The 18,567-nt window shown below is 49.4% G+C and overlaps 2 protein-coding genes across 5 annotated transcripts; one reads left to right on the top strand and one right to left on the bottom strand.

The window, feature by feature from the left end:
• The first annotated feature begins 197 nt into the window (after positions 1 to 197).
• Pradc1 (protease associated domain containing 1) lies at positions 198 to 4,365 on the top strand. Of its 2 annotated transcripts, XM_008824723.2 has the most exons (6): positions 198 to 386; positions 2,525 to 2,625; positions 3,097 to 3,206; positions 3,443 to 3,610; positions 3,813 to 3,929; positions 4,108 to 4,365. In XM_008824723.2, exons 1-6 carry the CDS (start codon positions 320 to 322, stop codon positions 4,190 to 4,192), a joined length of 648 nt encoding a protein of 215 aa, XP_008822945.1. In that variant the 5' UTR covers positions 198 to 319; the 3' UTR covers positions 4,193 to 4,365. The 2 variants fall into 2 exon arrangements, with proteins under 2 accessions (XP_008822945.1, XP_008822946.1); XM_008824724.2 differs by having other exon boundaries at positions 3,813 to 4,365.
• Positions 4,366 to 4,756: 391 nt separating this feature from the next.
• Positions 4,757 to 18,197, bottom strand: Smyd5 (SMYD family member 5). 3 transcript variants are annotated; one of them, XM_017796028.2, is made up of 13 exons: positions 18,076 to 18,197; positions 13,633 to 13,741; positions 12,814 to 12,953; positions 12,314 to 12,435; positions 11,608 to 11,677; positions 11,039 to 11,143; positions 10,250 to 10,312; positions 10,042 to 10,112; positions 9,627 to 9,793; positions 9,194 to 9,250; positions 6,830 to 6,924; positions 6,139 to 6,209; positions 4,757 to 6,053 (listed from the first exon to the last, which is right to left on the bottom strand). In XM_017796028.2, the coding sequence occupies exons 1-13, from the start codon at positions 18,169 to 18,171 to the stop codon at positions 5,900 to 5,902; spliced, it is 1,320 nt and encodes a 439-aa protein (XP_017651517.1). In that variant the 5' UTR covers positions 18,172 to 18,197; the 3' UTR covers positions 4,757 to 5,899. The 3 variants fall into 3 exon arrangements, with proteins under 3 accessions (XP_017651517.1, XP_029415294.1, XP_008822943.1); XM_008824721.2 differs by having other exon boundaries at positions 5,697 to 6,053; positions 9,627 to 9,733; XM_029559434.1 differs by lacking the exons at positions 13,633 to 13,741; positions 18,076 to 18,197 and adding an exon at positions 13,293 to 13,372.
• Positions 18,198 to 18,567: the final 370 nt, after the last annotated feature.

The following is an 18,567-nucleotide window of genomic DNA, read 5'->3' as shown; positions in this document are numbered from 1 at the left end:
CCACCACGGTCTGGGAGTCGCGTCTATACTGAGAAGCGCGGGGGCGGAGCTGGAAGCAGCAGTTGCTTTTAAGAATTTTGGCCAATCAGACCTCGGTTCCACTTCTCTTGACCAATAGGAAGTGGGCTAAGGCGCAGAGGCGGAAAGTGCGGCTACGAGCAGGCGTCGCAGCCAATCAGCCGTGAGCCTGGGTTCCGTCCTCCAATCGGCGCGGAGAGCGGGTCCGGGGGCGGGAGGTCGGAGCAGCTGTCAGGCTAAAGTCCGGCTAGCAGAGCGCGGCGGGACGACGGAGGAGGCAGATCCTGGCCCGGCCCTGGAGATGGGCCGTGGCGCCGCGGGCTGGTGCTGTCTCGTGCTCTGGCTGCCCGCGTGCGTCGCGGCCCACGGTGAGCAGCAACGGGCGGGGTTGAGGGGCGGGGCAGGCCGTCCAGCCTGTGCGGTGTTCGGGCTGGGGGCCACGGGTCACCTTGGGGACCCCGCGAGTTGGAGTCAGTTCTCGCGACGGACGGCTGCAGTCGGTGGGTGCTGGTCCTTGAGGTCATGACCTGGCGCAGCCCAAGGCTAGGTTCTAAGCCTTTAACACCTCCAGCCCACCTCCCACTAAGGACTAAGGTAGGCTCCTCCAGCCCACCTCCCACTAAGGACAACCCAGGTGACTCGTGCGATCAGGGGGCACAGGGACAGCTGTGGAAAAACATGAGCATTCAGACGTTCCTACACTTGGACTCACACGCACAGGCACTCGCTTACACAACTCGCACATAAATGTACACACCTACGCACATAAGTGAACACATGCATATACCCCCAGTTTTATGTAGATATGCACATGAAACGCCAAGCCAGGGAATGCTTAATGAAAAGGGGGTGTCTAAGGCTAATCCAGCAAAGCTTCCCAGGGTGTGTATTCATCTGGTGGGGAGTACCTACACCCAAGTCCAAAAGCTACAAGCCCATTAAGCTCTGTGTGGCTGTGGTTTGGACATGAGACAGGAACAGAGTCCGCCAGTCCCAACTGCAACTCAGTGGTAACTAGCTGGATTGACTAGCAGACCTGAGGCAACAGCTTCCAAATCCATCAACATTCATTCTCCTTTCTGTGCTAAAGAATCCAGAGACTTAATTCCCAGGAAATCATTAAACTCTGTTGCTGAAGAAAGTTTCTATACCCCAGAAAAAAAAAAAAAAAACCTCAATTGTTCTGGCAATTCTCTTGCTCAGGACAGCAGAGGTAGGCAGAGTTGTTTATTCACCTTTACTGAGACCACTGTATTTCCAACCACTGGGGATTCCACACTGAGTAAAACCACAAACTTAGAATCATGGCTCTAGTGGCAGAGGCAGAATTAGACTATTAGGAATGCTGCAGAATTACAAGGAAGTATCAGTTGGAAGAAACTATTTGAATGGGTATAGGAAGGGACAAATTATGCACAAACAGAAGCTTTCTGCTTCATGTAAGCTTTTAGGAATACCTAAAGAGATGAAAAACTGAAAGGTCAGTGTAGCTTGATCATGGAAAAGAGGAGGTAAGATTGGAGTAGGAATCAGATCAATTAGGGCCCTCTAGGCCACTGTGAAGGGGAGACTGAAGCTCTAAGAGAGGTGGGATGGCCATAATTACTAAGATGCTTTAAAATCTCTGGTGGTTGATTGGGAGATGGACCTTAAGGTGCAAGAATGGAGTCAGATGGCTTCGAAGCAGAGGCAGGAGAATCACTTGAGCCCAACCACCGGAAACCAGTCTGGGCAACATAGCAAGACCTCTTCTCAAAAAGCAAACATGGAAGCAACACCAGTTAAGAAAGTAACAGTCTGGAAAAGAGGTGATGGTGATGGGACTAGGAGTTGACAGAGGGACCAGAGTCAACTTGTAAGTTTTAGTGAGAAACTCGGAGGCTTCCTTTAAAGCATTCTGAAACTCTCAGGTCCTCCGAAGAGCAAGGGTGGTTGTTAACCCAAGAGCTCTGGGTCTGTGTGGCTCACTTGTGGCAGCAACAGCAGCATATATAAATCTCCTGCATTCACTGTCCTCTCCAGTTCAGAAACCATCTCTCTCGAGCTAGCTGTGGTAAAGCATGTCTGTAATGTCAGTGCTTGGGGAGGAACAATCAAAGAGGATCAGGGATGCATGGCATAGTGGTGCATACCTTTATTCCCAGCACTTGGGGCAGAGGCAGGTGGATCTCTGTGAGATTGAGGCCATCCTGGTCTACACATCAAGTTCCAGACAACTGGGGCTACAGGGAGACCCTGTCTCAAAAAACAAAACAAAAAAGATCAGGGGATTCAAGGCCCACCAAGGCAATATTACTAGTTCAAATCCAGTCTGAGCTATGTGAGACCATTTAACAAAACAAAAAAGAAACCCTTTAGCCCACCAACCCATAGGACCCAATCAGTTTAAGCCAGGTCTCTGGACCCAGACTATAGCCTGCCCAGTTGAAGACATGGGGAGCCCCATGATCCAAAACCAAACCGTTTGCTCCTGGGAGGCTTTTCATCCATACTCCTTTTACTTTAGGCTTACGTATCCATGACTATTTGTACTTCCAAGTGCTGAGTCCTGGGGATATTCGATACATCTTCACAGCCACGCCTGCCAAGGACTTTGGCGGTATATTTGTAAGTTCAAAGAGTCCCTATCTCTGAATCTCAGCCTCCCCTTTCCTTCACTGAGCCATGGTGACCCTCATCTCACTTTTGTGCTTTAATTGGGCAGGGAAAAATCCAGCTGTGCTCTCCAGGATCTGCTGTGCAGAATGAAATGCTTCCTATTGTTCCCTGTGCATATTGCAAAGCTGGGAGGCACTATTTTTTTTTTTTTTTTGGTGGACATTTAATGAAAAGCCAAGAGCACTAGCTTTCTCTACCTACTACCTCTTCCCTAGGTTATGAGCAGCTCCCCTATCTCACAGAAAGGCAGAGTGTGGTTGAGTAATTAGATGGGCCTTTCTGAGAATTAGGTTAAAATGCTCAAGTGCCCAGCCACAGAGAAACCATTCCATATATCTTTCACTCTTTACAAGGTGGGATTATCAGCCCACTGCCAAAAATGTCTCCTTACACTCATCCAAATGTCTAAACATTTTTCAGCACACACGGTATGAACAGATTCACCTTGTCCCGGCCGAACCTCCGGAGGCCTGTGGGGAGCTCAGCAACGGTTTCTTCATCCAGGACCAGATTGCTCTGGTGGAAAGGGGGTAAGGAGTGGGTAGGTGCAGCACATAGGGAGGGCAGATTCTGAAATCACAGCTCCTGCTGCTTTGAAATAGGCAATTTTAAAATAATTCATCCTTTTACAGGTTAAGAAATGTCATGATTATCTACTTTTAGCTGTTTTATAAAGTTCTCTACAGTTCTTTCATTCTTCCAGGGAAAGGACATGAGGGGCAACTACAGCTTGTCTTTCCTCTGGTCTTATCACTACCTCTTCCAGGGGCTGCTCCTTCCTCTCCAAGACCCGAGTGGTACAGGAGCATGGTGGGAGGGCTGTGATCATCTCAGACAATGCAGTTGACAATGACAGCTTCTACGTGGAGATGATCCAGGACAGTTCTCAACGCACAGCTGACATTCCTGCCCTCTTCCTGCTTGGCCGAGATGGGTGAGGGTTCTTTGCCTCTGGCTCTCAGCACCAAGCTGGGTAGCATCACTTGGGGAGGTCAAGGGTAATCACAGTCCCCTGAAGCCCTTGCTGTGGAGGGCAAAAAAGCTGTTGGGTTCTGGAACTCCCATAGTGATGGGGCAGAGGGGAATTTGGGGGAGCTGAGAAATGACCATGGCCACTGCTCTTCATGCCCTCCCAGCTACATGATCCGACGCTCCCTGGAACAGCATGGGCTGCCGTGGGCCATCATCTCCATCCCAGTCAATGTCACCAGTATCCCTACCTTTGAGCTGCTGCAGCCTCCCTGGACTTTCTGGTAGAAGAGTTGATCCCAGGTTCCAGCTACAAGTGACTCTAGGCTGGGAAAGGGAAGCCCAGGAATTCTGCTATTTGGAGTTTGGGGATAGCATCTGAGGACAAGTAAAACCAAACAGAATAAAGGCCCTGGCCAGGATGAGGGCAGGAAACCACACCACTGGCTTTCCCTTCCCTAGGGCCTGCAAGGACATCTTATGCTCCAGGAAGAGGAAAGAGCCAGGCTCAGGACTTCTTGTTAGCATATGGAACAAAAGGAGCTGAAGGCAGGCAGTCCTGTCTTCTGTGACCAGTTCTATACCACCTGGTTCAGCCTCCCCCAGCCAGGATCTCCTCACAGTGAGTCTCAAGCTGATGTTGAAGTGGCTTAAGGAACTGGTTTGGAGACTAATAAACCCACTGAATTTTTAGCAATAAAGTTACTCATCAGGGTTGCAGTTGTGTCCTAGACTAAGAACACATGGGCATGGGAGACTCCAAGACACTCATCTGGTTCTAAACCATACCACAGTTCTGAGAGGAGGCCCAGAGAAGATAATGGCTTCCAGACCCTTTGGGATGAGCACTCAAGGCTGCTAGTTGTACTCCAGCCCCTGGGAAGAAGATTCATGTTGCAGTCTTAGAGCTGAGGATTGAAATTAAACCTCAAGAGTCTTCTGGCTTTAGGAACTTTACACAGTAGCGTGTGGATGACATGGGATGTACTCTGAGAAACTTGGGTCACTCTACTGCCCCCAACTAGTCTTTGTGTCTTTTGTACCCACTTCTGACTGCTGCAAGCCTGGGTGGTTCATCCAGCCCATTCTCCACAAAGCATCGCTGCAGAGGCCTGTCACCACTCACATTTTATTGAGATCAGTGGGCAGGTGGGGTGTGAAGGGGTGCTGGCTGTGGAGTAAGCCTGACAGGTAAGGGGGCCAACCAGGGATGTTTCACCTGGCTCCAAGATCCTGGAAAGGACTTGTGGCAATGCAGCTGTCCTCCCTGGGAACCCCTAACAAGGCGATGTGCAGGCCCAAGGGAAGGTAGCTAGGAAGGAACTGGGAGTGGTAGTTCTATTTCCCATGGCACCCACCCCAAGAGTGAGATGCCTTCACGTGTCCTGCCCTGCTCCTTTAGGTTTCTGGAAGACGTCCATGTTCCTCTATGGAGACTGTAAAGGTGGACATCTGAGGCCCAGAGACCCCTTGCTGACTTATTTCAGCTGGTCTCAGGGAAGAGAGTATCCTAAATTATGTCATCTGCCACAATGCTGGAGTCCTCCATGGCAAGAAGTTTGAAAAAGGGTTGTCTCCATCCTGGAGGAAGACAGAGGCCTCTCCATACCTCGAGGGGCCAGCCACCTTGCCTGGACCCGAGAGGCAAGGCACAAGGTACAGCAGCTCTGGAGTCTGAAGGACAGGGTAATCTCCACCTCCACCATGTCTGGTGGGAACGGGTGCAGCACCCTGGTAGGGAGCCTTCAGGAAGTTTTGCCTCTTGGTGGCCACAGTCTGCATCTGCAGAGTGGGCAGTAAGGTAGAGGTGAGGTGCCTCATCACTTCTTACTGCTTCATGGAAACCAGGCTGTTCTCAAATTTGCCATTTTGTTGCCCCCTCTCAAATCAATAGCCAGCAGAAAGGGGTCAAGCCTCAGCTGGGTGAGAGAGAGTGGGCCAAATGGCCCAAGGGGAAGAACATTACCAGGCCGCAAGCCTGGTTCCAGTCACACCTACAGTGGAGTAATGGCAAGGGAAAGCCAGTTCTGGAAGTCTCGGTGGCATGGGGCTGATGCGACTCAGCAGCAGTGTTCAGGGCATGAGGTCTTGTTGGGGATATAGGGCCTAGGTCCAGCCTATCCTGCCTTCCGGCAGAATACCAGAAGACAGAAAGCAGGTAATGGGGGCAGGGGTTCCTTCCAACCACATTTGTGGGGGAGGGGCCCCCTTTTCCAGCAGCATCTGGGATAGGGCCCCTTCAGGCAGAGTAACATCACACATCAGTCATCTCATCGCCTAGCTCTGCATCTTCTGGCTCTCCTTCCTCCTCATCTTCCTCCTCCTCTTCCTCCTCCTCTGAGGTCACATTGGGTTCATCCACCTCTGCCAGGCATTTGGGGCAGGAACAGACAAACAGATAGTTCTCCCTGCAGGGAGGGAGGGATAAGTCAGGCAGCTGCTGGGATGAAAGACCCCAGAGCCCAGCTACCCAACCATGTCCCCAGCTAGCACCTGAGGATTTTGTGGCGGCTGTGGCGGCTGCGCTCCCGTTGACAGCAGTCTAAGTAGCTGATACAGATTTCCTGTGGGACAGAGGAGGGTCTGATTGTCTGTACTCTTTCCACCAGACAGGATAAGAGCCTCCCCAACAGCTGCCCCATCTATTGCCAGCCATTGCTCTTTCCCTGAGAGGCAGGCCTTCATTGCCCTTTAGCCATGATCCATACCCCATACCTCTAACAAGTAAGTTATTACAAGGCTCTAACTATCCACATTGAGTCTGAGACAGGAGGCTATAGTTAAGTTTAGGCCATGTTTGTGAATGCCAGCTAGCGGCCAAGGTCTTGATGTTACTTATCAGGGAGAATATTCAACCAGGCTCTGGTCACTGCAATAATCAGGAGCCCCCCACCCCCAATCCATACTATCTCTTGTGACCTATGCCACAAAGAGATCAAAAAAGGTGACTGTGGTCAGGGACTTGAGCAGAGGTTCTCCCCCAGTCTGAGACTTTTATAAGTTTCTGTTTCGTTTAAGAAGTGGATGGAGTTAGAACATACTCATGGGCAAAAGGACTCGGGTCCTAGAACACATGGGGACTCACCCATCAGCCTAAAGGGGCTCCTACCAGTCGCTGCTGCTCTTGATCCCTTAAGAAAACCTACAAGGCCCGCTGTCCATCCCTCTGCCATGGACCTCTCACCTCGCCTGGCTTAATATCCTCAAGGGCGGTGACATGCAAAAGGAAGTTGTTTTCTGGAAAGGAGGTCTCTGCATTGGGGACACAGCTGTGGTTGCCTGGGTTACAAAAGGCAGGTAATAAAGTTATTGTTTGTGTATGTATGTTGTTTTCAGCACTAGGACAGAATCTAGGACCTGCATGTTAGGCAAATGTTCCATCACTGATCTAGATCCCTAGTCCTTAGTTTTTTGAGTTAGGGTCTTGCTGTGTATCAGGTTGCTAGTACACCACCATGCTGTTATGGGGGCTGATTAAAAAACAACCAAACCAATATTCTAAGGCCAGAGAGATGGCCTAGCAGGTAAAGGTGCTTGCCACCAAGCCTGACAACCTGAATTTGATCAACAGGACCCCACTTGGTAGAAAGACAGAACCAATTCTGAAAGTTGTCCTCTGACTTTCACATGCCTGCTATGACATGGGGACTCACATGCACACACACAAAATAAATGTTAAAATGAAACAAAATTAAAACAATGATTTGGGTATGGTGGTACATGCCCTTAATCCTGGGACTTGGGAGACAGAGACAAGGGTATCTACAAAGCCAGTTCCAGGTCAGCCAGTGCTACATAATGAGTCTCCGTCTCAAAAAAAGCAAACACCTTAAGGCATACATAGTGCCTCACATCTATAATATTTCCAGCCTTCAGGAGACAGGCAGGACTGCTGCAAATTTGAGGCCCAACTGGGCTACATGAAGAGTTTTAGGCCAGCCAGGAGTCAGAGACCCTGCCTTTAAAAAAAAAAAAAAGGCTCGGCATGGTACCCCATGCCTGTAATCTCAGCACTTGGGTGGTAGAGGCAGGAGGAAGAGGAGTTCAAAGTTATCCTTGACTACACAGTAAGTTCAAGGTCAGCCTGGGCTATTAGAGATGGTTTCAAAAAAACAAAAACTGAACTCTGGCCATGTGTGGTAGCATACCTCTTTAATCCCAGCACTCTGGAGGCAGAGGCAGGCAGTTCTCTGTGAGTTTGAGGTCAGTTTGGTCAACATAGCAAGTCCCAGAACAGCCAGTGCTATACAGTGAGACTTCCCAAAAAACAAATAAAACCTCTGCAGAACACTGAATCCCTCGCTTTGTGGCTGAACACTGAGGAAGAGCAGGTATGAGACCCCATTTCTTGCTCCCTACCCAGTGCTCTTTCCTGAAGAGCACAGCGTAGATGCAGTACACCCTATTATCACTGTCCACCTCCATCCTCGCCAGACTAGCCATATCATTCTCAGTTGTGTTTCCACTGTCTTGCTAAAGGAGGCACAGGGCTCTGAGGGTGACCACAAGCAGACCATTTTTTGTCCACTTACTCAGGGCCCCTGACCACCCAGCCTGGGAGGGAGGAGTGAGTAGTGAGAAAAACAGGAAGCAAAACACTGAGATCTGGAAAAGGCCCTTGTTGGAGGTTGCTCTGGCCTTCCCCAAAAGGTGCTACAGAGTGTCTTTCAGCCTTGGATTCCCCCTCCCAAGGTCCTGAAGGTCTCTCCGATTCTCCCAATCTCCCAACCATACCCCACAGGGCAGTGGTGGTACAATGCCCATGCTGTCTTTGCAGGAAGTAGGGCTCTGTGCCTCTCTTAGGCAGGCCTGGCCAACCCTATCATCTATTATAAAAAAAGGAGGGAGCTGGGGATGAAGTCTTGGGTTTGGTCCCCTAGTAACACCACAAATAGGCACAAGCAGTCAAATAAATGAATGAAAAAACTGCTAAGGGGCTGGAGAGGTGGTTCAGTGGTTAAGAGCACTGACGGCTCTTGCAGAGGACCCAGATTTGGGTCCCAGCACCCACATGGAGGCTAACAACTCTTAACTCCAATTCCAGGGGATCAATGCCTTCTTCTGATGACCTCAGTCACTGCACAACACAGGTGCACTTACATACATACACATAGGCAATACATTCATACATATAAAAATAAGTAAAATATTAAAATAAAAAACTGATAGAGCAAAAATATCCAAGGGAATTTCCAAAGAAGCACAGACTAAACTGACTTTCAGGCTTGACTTGGTCCACCTAAAAAGGACAAACTTGGGCTGGAGAGATGGCTCAACAGTTAAGAATACTTGCTGTTCTTCCAGAGGACCCAGGTTCAATTCCCAACACCCATATGGCAGCTAACAACTGTCTGTAACTTTAGTTCCAGGGGATCTGACACTCTCTTCTGACCTCCCTGAGCACTGCATGTACGTGGTACACTTACATACATTCAGGCAAAACACTCATACATATAAAATAAAAAAATTTTTTTAAAAAGGGCAAACCAAGAACGATCAGGTAAGGGAGAAATGTGTGGGGCCAGCCCTCCCCAGTGCCAAAACTCACAGCAGCTCTGAAGTACAAAGAGGCCAGATCCTTCACAGTTAAGGAACTCGCCGGTTGCTGGAAGAAAATAATTTGCAGATGCAGGTGGGAGAAGAAAACTAGATTCAGAAGGACAGGCACCAGCTCCTCTGTCCTGCCACCCACCACACTAGACACTAGCTCTGCTGTCTGCCACCCGTCACTCCAGACATCCAGGCCTAAACTTACTTCTCTGAGACAATCCCTGCTCTTCTGTCTGCAAGACCACCCTATATGGCACTCCCAGCATTGAGCCTCTGCATGGATCTCAGAGCCATTTCTCACCTGTGTGTCCTGTGGACAGATTTTGAGGATTCCCACAGGCACACAGGGATTCTCTTCCTCCACCAAGAACTATATCTACCATATAAGGAATCTCTAAGGCTGGGTGAGGCCACAGCGCCATCTTACCAACCTGCTTCGATGTCCTTGTACAACTGGTCAATGAAGATGTCCAGCTGCTCACGGTCCTGGGGCTTCAGCTCCAGCGCATCACAGGCATGAACCCACTGGCTCAGGGAGCTGGGGGGTAGTTCCCATATAACCCGTGGTTGGAAGGACCAGGCCCAGGTCACAGGACATCTAGACATGTTACACCCAGGCAGAAGAATCTCCCACTCCACCCTTCTTTCTCCAGGGTAGGAACCCAATTTCTCAACAGCAGCAGACCCCCCTGCCTCATTCCTTCTGACTCCTGTCCAGGTCAGTGCTGAAGCCACAACACCCAACTCCACCCTAGTCTTGAAAAAAAGCTGTGGCTACCTTCTTCCATCAGTCTTCACCTAAACCCTAAGGGATAACCTAATAAGTCTGGAATATTCTCTCCTAACCTGGTTCCAATTCCTTGGCCATTGGTCCCAACAAGAGCAAAGAGAGACCGGAATCCATCTGGAGTAAACCACTGTAGGGAGAGAGAGATGAGTCACCTGCCATTCTTTCTGATCTGCTGTAGGAAGAATTTTGAGAACTGATCTCCCGCTGGTTGTGGTGGGGCACACCGGTAGGATACCCTGAAGAGAGTTGACCTGCCATACTCACCTGGCTGAGAGCCTCCTCATAAAGGGCCTCTGTGAAAAGCCTCCGTAGAAATTCCAGCTGGCCCTGGTTTGGGGGAAGAAGAGGCACACTTGCATCCCTGGGGCAGGCTGGATAAACCAGGTGAGGAGAGGAAAACGAGCCAGCTCTATGGGCTGACTTCTCTGGGGGTAAAGCCCATGAGTGTTCCTCCCCAAAGAGCACTGGCAGTCCCTTGGCTGGCTCCAACTTGGGGTGTGAACCTAAACATTCTCCCTATTTCCAGCACTTATTCCAGCAAGGCTGTGGTAACAGGTTAAGAACACCTCCTTAACCCTCTTTACATTCTCCTGACATGGCCACTGATCAGCTTGACTCTCCCTTTCATTTGCCTAGATCCAGTATAGGAGCACATGCCCTGAGAGATGCATCTTCCCCATAGCTGCCTCCACCCTCTGGCCACCTCTACTCTCCTGCAGCTCCAAGGGAAGGCCACTGTTATAAGTGTCTGATTCCCACTGCCCTCTTACTCTGTAGACTCCTAGCTCTCCCCAGAGGGCTAGTGTGCCCACTGCTACCCTCCCCAGAGGTCCTGCCTTCCTACTCAGTGTAAAGAGCACTCTTGGAAAGGGCATGCAACCCTCTTCCCTACTTCCAATTTAAGGTCCACATTAGGTCACAAAGGTAATGTCAGGAACATACATTCTCTCAATGGACTTTCAGGTTCTAACCCTTTTGAAGCTGGGAAGAGACCAAATGTGGAGTTAGTTCCCCAAAGGGAGAGGAAGGGGAGAGGCAAGGGAGAAGACTAACCTTAAATTTGTCCCCCAGGAGTTTGTGGACAATTTCCTCCTCCTCATTGGCTGTTTTGCTACAGAATTGGGAAAAGAGCCTGACCCAGTGGTCCTTATCCTTGGCCTGTGGGGCAAACACACATTAAGAGTCACCGAGTCCACCTCCTCACTGGTATTCCCACGTACGTAGGACAGATGGCTTGTGTTTCTAAAGTCCCTGCTGTCAGGGAATGACCACCACCTAAGAGTTTCTGCCTGAGTCTCCCTCCTAACTCTGCCCATACTCAGCTATCTCCCCAGCTGGAGTAGGTCTCGCCAACTAAAACACTCAGAAAACACAAGGAAGCTAAGGAAGGTGAACATGGATAGAAGGGGCTCAAAGTGTTTTCTCTCGATGTATATAAGGGACACTATCCTGCCAAAGTGGCGCCCATCAATCAAATTCAAGAACAGATCAATCACTATCGGCAAAACCAGCCAATGCCTGATTTCTGTTTAGCATGCTCCTGAGAGTTTACACAGCAAACAACTGTCCCACGGGAAGTCGAACCTAGAGCTGACTGGGGCAGATCAGCTTCCCTGGCTCACCTGTTTCACCGTGGCCACCATCCGGGCCATTAGCATGATGCTTGCAGTCTCTGGAGGGTAGTGAACATTTCTGGGGAAAGAATAAAAAATTAAATTGGCCTAGAAATCCCCTCCCCATGCCAGGTATGGTAGCATATGCCTTTAATGCCACCACTTGGGAAGCAGAGGCAGAGGGATCTCTATTCTACACATTCAATTCCAGACTAGCCAGAGTTATACAATGAGACCCTGTCTTTAAAAAAAAAAGAAAGAGGGAAAGGAGGAGAGAGGGAGAAAGGGAGAGGGGGGAGGGGGAGAGAGACAGGGAGAGAGAGAGCGAGAGCGAGAGCGAGAGCGAGAGCGAGAGCGAGAGAGAGAGAGAGAGAGAGAGAGAGATTGACTGATTCCCTCCCCAGGAGCAAAAGCCTGGGAAACCCAGTTTGATAGCTACAGAGATACTCCCTACCTAGTTCATCAGTTACCAAAGAAGAAAGTTAAGGGCTGAACTTAAAAAACTTTGTCATCCTGCAGGGCTTGGCAGGCTCCTTCTGGGAGTGCCTAAAGTGCTGAGGATGGTGGGGCTGGCAGCACAGCTGGCAGGGGGGCTGCAAGCTGTGACTTCTGTGTAAGATGACAATGAAGAACAAGTCCAGGGGATGTAACTTACAAAAGCTGGCAACAGCTGCTAACCCTAGGCAGGAGTGAAGGGAGGGAAAAGGAAGCCTACCTCCAGGCCTCCTGCAGCTTATTGAGAGGGTGTTGAGGGTCATTCTGGGAGGGACCTGGGCAGAGGATCTGATGGTATTGTTCCGCAGCTGCCAACCGACATTCTGCACTACAGTACATCACCTATTAAGTAGAGTGGAAGTTAGCCCTCTAGAAACTGGGGTACTCACCTCCTTGAACTACATTCCCCCTCCAACAGCCCCTAAGAGCTCAGAGAGGAGAAAACCAAGGTGGCACCTATCCTAAGCTTGTTATATCACACAAAAGGAAGAGAGCTTTTCCACCTCTACCAATCCCCACAGAAGGTAAATTCCTATCACAGCCATTTTCTGGATGATGCACCTGGGGCAATAAAGATGAAGCTGAACAATTACTGAGACCTTTCAATGTCATAAACTACACTGTGGGCCCAGAGGGACAGACCAGGTCTATGCAGCTGTCTTAACAGTGAGGATTCAACTAAAGCCTCCCTGGAGTGCCCCCTTTCCCAGAGACACTCACCTGGCAGTTGGGACAGTTCTGGTGGAGGTCTTTGCGCACACTGCACAGCTCTGGGTGAGGCAGTACCTGGCCTGGTTTCCCAGTCAGCCTCTGGGCATTTTCCTCTGCCTTCTCCAGCGCCCGAAGGCAGTGGTCACATGCTGCAGGAAAAGCCAAACACAGTAAGTGTCCTTTTCATAGCAGTATCCCTGGGACTAGAATGATGCCTGGCACAGTGGTGCCCCATGAGAGCTTGCGGAGTGAATACAATTACATGAATGAATGGAGCACATGAATGAATGATGTCACAGGCACCCAAAGATGGATGTCCCCTCTTTCTTCTCAAGAACTTCTCAATCCCCTCCTTATTCCATCTGCTTCTCCATCAGACTCAGTCTGTGGGGAATCCCTGCCCTAGATGGACCTTTTCACAGTTTGTCTCTAGCTTAAAAATATGTGGCTGGCAAAGGTAGAAGCATCTCACTTGCTCTGGCCCTTACCTCCGTCTTCAGGAACAAAGGCCATGCAGCACCTTTCGGCAGGAGCCTACACTTTGGTACAACACCCTTCAGCATGACATCTAAACACACAATGGGAAGAGACTCTAAATTCTGTCTGAGAGACAGTCTTCTCCCAAGGAACCTCCCATTGCAGGTGCCTAACACAAGGAGAGGCAGAGGTGTGGTTATCAAGTCTCATTCTCCTAGAAAGATAGTATTTTCTCTCAATACCTAGAACTCCAGAGAGAATGTGAGCCAGGAGGGATGTGTGAGGCTCTCTTACATGCATAAAACAGCTGATGGGTCCAGCAGCCATCTGGAGCAGAAAAGATGTACTTACCCCTGTAGTGATAAAGTGCATTCCAGAGAAACTGAGCAGCCACCAGGGGCTGTTCAACAAAAATGGTCTCTCCCTTCCGGATCAGCTGTGTGGCAAACAGTCCCTTTCCCTAGGAGGACAGAGAAGGGACAGGGTGAGACACAGTTCCAAAGCTGGGCATAATGGTACACAGGTAATTATACCTATAATCCTAGCACAAGGGAGGTTGAAACCAGAAGATCAAGAGCTCAAGGCCAGGGGCTGGAGAGATGGTTAAGAGCACTGGTTCTCTTGCAGAGGACTCAGCCAGGTTCCATTCCTAGCACCCATACAGCTGCTAACAACTGCCTGTAATTCCAGTTTCTGGGGATCCATTGCTCTTTACTGGCCTCCAAGGGCAGTGCACACATGGGTACACTTACATACATGCAGATAAAACACTCATACACATTTAAAAAAAAAAAAAAGAGTTCAAGGCCAGCCGGGCACATGCTTTTAATACCAGTACTGGAGAGGCAGAGATAGGTGAATCTCTGTGAGCTCAAGACCAGCCTGGTCTTCATAGTGAGTTCCAGGTCAGCTGAGGCTACAGTAAGACCCTGTCTCTAAAAAACAAAAACAAACAAAAAACACACAAAAAAAACCAAACCTAAGCCAAAAGAGTTCAAGGTCAGCCTGGGCTACCTAAGACCTTGTTTTTTTTTTTTAAAAAAAAATAAACCAAGGGAACTGGAGAGATGGCTCCAGGGTTAGGAGTATCAACTACTCTTGCAGAGGACCCAGGTTCAAATCCCAGTACTCACATGGCAACAATATCCGTAACTCCAGTTCCAGGAGATCTGGCACCCTCTTCTGACCTCCACGGGCATTACACAACACAGGTGCACTTATAGTCAGCATGCATGCAGTACACTCATATTCATATAATAAAATACTAAAATAAAAATGGGCTGGAAAGATGGCTCAATAGTTAAGAGTGCTTGTTTTGCAATCATGAAGACCAGCACCCATGTAATAAGCCAGGTGTCCCCACAAATGCTCATAACCCCAGGCTCCAAAAAAGGGCAGAGACAGAAGGATTGCTGTGGCTTGCTGGCTTCCAGCCAAGCCAAGTGCCCCAGGTTCAGGGAGAGACTCTGCTTCAGGATAATAGGTAGAATGTGATGGAAGAGGATGTCCAACATGCTCTTCTGGCCTCATGCACACATAGGCATGCATGCCTGCACACATAGGTGTAGATATACTCATACACAAATAAAAAATAGAGCTGGAGCGATTATTCCTTGGTTAAGAGGTGAAGTTTCAGAATAGCTAGGGCAGGGCCAAGGCTCCAGGTAGGCTGGGGCCTCCTGTACCAGCAGCTGCTATCATTATAACACGATCCTTGGCCCCCATGAACTTTGGTGCTGCTGGGCTGCTGCTCAGGATTACAGAGAATTCCTTTGCTGCACCAGAGCAACCTAGATTGGGGAAGAACACCTCTTCCTTGGCCAGTGCCTGGCACTGAGTTAATCCTAGCACCAGCCCCAATGACAACTTGCTATGAACTTTGCTTTTTTAAAATTTATGTATGTGTGCCTGTGTGAGTTTATTTGTACCACGGGCATGAAGGTGGCTGTGGAGGCCAGAGGACACTGAAACACCTGGAATTTTAATTATAGGTGGTTGTGAACTGTCATGTGGGTGCTGGGAGCTGAACTCAGTCCTCTGTAAGAGTAGCCAGTCTGCACATTATCAATTATTCAACCCAACTTTTACCCAGAGGAATGCAAATGAGGACAAAATAATATCATTTTGCATATCAACTGGCAAAGACAATGAGAAAAAAGCAGTGCTTGAAGGAACAAAAGGATGTCTGTACAGAAGCTTGTTGGGGACAACTGCTCTGTTTGAACTCTGCAGAAAGCATGCTTGACTACATATGCAAAGTCACCATTAGCCAAGATTGTCTATGATGGCATGTATTTGTCTACAGGCATGTATGTTGATGCAGGGTTCTGAAGTGCAGTGATCCTTATATTTATGTTTAGATAACAAACTAAGCCTTATTTACACTGCTGTGTGACTATCTGCTCTGTACCTTACAAGTGGGCCATGTGTTGTTTCCAGAGCTCTTGCAAAGGAATGTACTTTGATCTGAATAACACTTATTCCTCAACACCTGCTTAGAGCACGCTATCCTGCAAATAAAATCTTGGAAGTTAGAGACTCAGTGCTCTCTGTGCTATGAACAAGGAGCTTCCTGGTCTCCAGCTTTCTTAAAAGATTAAATTGTCTATGTGTGACATTTTATTATTAGATATTTACCTATTTACCATCCCTCTGTGTCCACCACTACCCTGTCATGCAAAAGTGTAGCAGAAATTAACATCAAGGACTGTTGATCTCAGAGGTAATAAATAAGATAGAACATAAAAGGTTCATAAATAAGGGTTTGTTGAGTGGAATAAGAATCTTTCAAACCCTGTAAAGCTTGATTTATGACAAAGAATTCTAGTTTTTTTTTTTTGGTCTTTTTGAAGACAGGGTCTTCCTGTAGCTCCAGCTGGAACTCACTATGTAGACCAGGCTGGCCTTAAACTCACAGAGATCCACCTGCCTCCGCCTCCAGAGTGCTGGGATTAAAGGCATGTATTTTAACCCCACCAATCAGTAAGACTTTTAAGGAAAGGTCCTGGTGTAACCCAGTGGCCTAGAGCAGCGGAGCTCTTCTCCACCCCCCTTCCTTTGTGCAGATTCTTTAAAACTAGCCATCCAGGAAAGACTGTGAGGTTGGACCTCAGCAAATGGGGAAAAGACCCAGTACTCTTAACAAATTCTGTTTTTAGGGCTGGAGAGATGACTCAGCGGTTAAGAGTACTGACTGCTCTCGCAGAGGACCCGGTTTGATTCCCAGCACCCACATGGTATCTATGAACCATTCTTAACTCCAGTTCCAGGGGAATCTGAAGCCCTCTTCTGATCTCCACGGCACTGCATGACCAGGGTGCACTCACATACATGCAGACAATACACTCATACACATAAAATATAAAAAATAAATTCTTTTTTATTTATATTTACGTGTATGAGTGTATTGTCTGCATGTATGTGAGTGCACCTGTATCATACAATGTCCAAGGAGGTTAGAAGAGGGGGTTAGAGACCCCTGGAACTGGAGTTATGGATGGCTGTTAGCCACCATGTGGGTACTGGGAATTGGACCCAGGCCCTCTACAAGAGCAGACATTGCTCTTAACCATTACTAAGTGCTCTCTCCAGACCAAGACCCAGTACTCTTGCTTTAGGGATAAAAACCTATCAAGTTTCTGGGTCCTGTGTGGTCTCAATGACCACACAGTACACCCTTTAGCAAAAGTAAAATACTCCTTGCCAGTCACTTCTGCTTTGTCTGCATGTTCTTTGTGAAGTATTGGTAGAGTTATTGGACCTCAAATTTTATGTGTAACAAATGTGCCCTACCTTGAAATAGACTATTACTCAACACTTTAAAAACAAATATATAAAAATGGGCTTATTGTACGGACAGACACACTGCTGCAAAAAAAAAAAAAAAGAAAAAGAAAAAAAGAATTTGAGAAACGTTTCAGCCAGGCATGTGCAAACATAGAGGCCCATAATTCCTGCCCTTGGGAGGCAGAGGCAGGAAGATGAGGTGTTCAAGGGCAGCTTCAGCTAAATAGTGAATTTGAGGCCAGCTTGGACTACATGACACTCAAAGAACAAACAAGCAAACACCCCATCAAAGAAGCGGTTTCTAAAATTGCAACCTCAATGCACATACATTTGCAGAAATGAGTGCTTTTTAACTTTACTTTTATTATGTGTACTTTTTATTCTACATGGAACTAATAAAACACGGTAATAAAAGCCATGGAAATCAAGTTTGCTTCAGATCCTCCAGGCGTTCCTTGGCTTTGGGTTCTGGTCCAAGGTCCCTAGGTCTCCAAACCACATGCTAGCATCCATACCGCACTCAGAAGAGTCGCCGGGAGTCAGTGCTGCTTTAACACCTCAGGACCTGGGCCCAGCACTCCCTTACCCACTGCCCCCTGGCCAGCACCAAAGCCCCCAGCCTGGCCCATAGTGCCCAGAGCGCCCCAACCTGGCGTAGGAGACCCAGAGCCTTCCAGGCTGGCCCAGAAATCCTGAACCTTCCAGGTTGGCCCAAGAGACCGAGAAGCCCCAGCTGTTTCCACACCCTACACACAGCTCCACCCAGAGCAGCCGCAGAAGGGCTGCAAGTCCGCGGGGCCGGATTCGGCTGGGAGGGGCGCGCACGCAGGATCCGATGCGGGATCCCCCGCCTGACCATGCCTCGAGCCTTGGGCGCGGACCCAGACAGGCTCTGAGCCCCCGGCCGGGAGCAGGGACCGGGCGGGCCCCGAGCGGCTCCGGGCTCTGTGGGCTCGGCTCCCCGGAGCCGCGCGGGGAGCAATCCGGCGGGGTCGGGCCGGTCCTCACCTTGGCGCTGCTCACGAACCGGACTTCCACGGCTGCGGGGGCCCGGTCCGCCACGCCCACGCAGAAGGAGAACACGTCGCACATGGAGGTCGCCATCTTGGGCACGCCTCCGCCTTCTGACCCTTGACCCCGCCTCGACCCCGGAGGCCCCTCCTCCCTGGCCTCTGGAGGGCGTTGAGCCTGGTAGGGCGCAGTCCAGACCTTGGGTTTCTTGCTTGTTTGGGTGGAGCTGGGGCCTGCCTGTCTGCTTTCATGGCTGTGTGGTTTGTGTGTGTGGCTCCGTGGCCAGTGTCCGAGTACATGCATGAGGCTCTAGCGGTGTAGCCAGTGTGTACACTGCCCTGGTTTTCGTCCCTAGCACCATTTACGCGGCTCTTGCTTCTGTTCACATTGGCTTTTAAGACAGGGTCTCGCTAGGTAGCACAGGCTGGTCGCGAACTTGGAGCAATCCTCCTGCGTCAGAAATCCTTCACACACACCCCGCCCTCCCCA

Source organism: Nannospalax galili, unplaced genomic scaffold, assembly GCF_000622305.1.
Source record: "Nannospalax galili isolate Female #2095 unplaced genomic scaffold, S.galili_v1.0 scaffold389, whole genome shotgun sequence".
In the NCBI taxonomy this organism is placed as follows: Eukaryota; Metazoa; Chordata; class Mammalia; order Rodentia; family Spalacidae; genus Nannospalax; species Nannospalax galili.
This window is presented reverse-complemented; position numbering and strand designations above follow the sequence as displayed.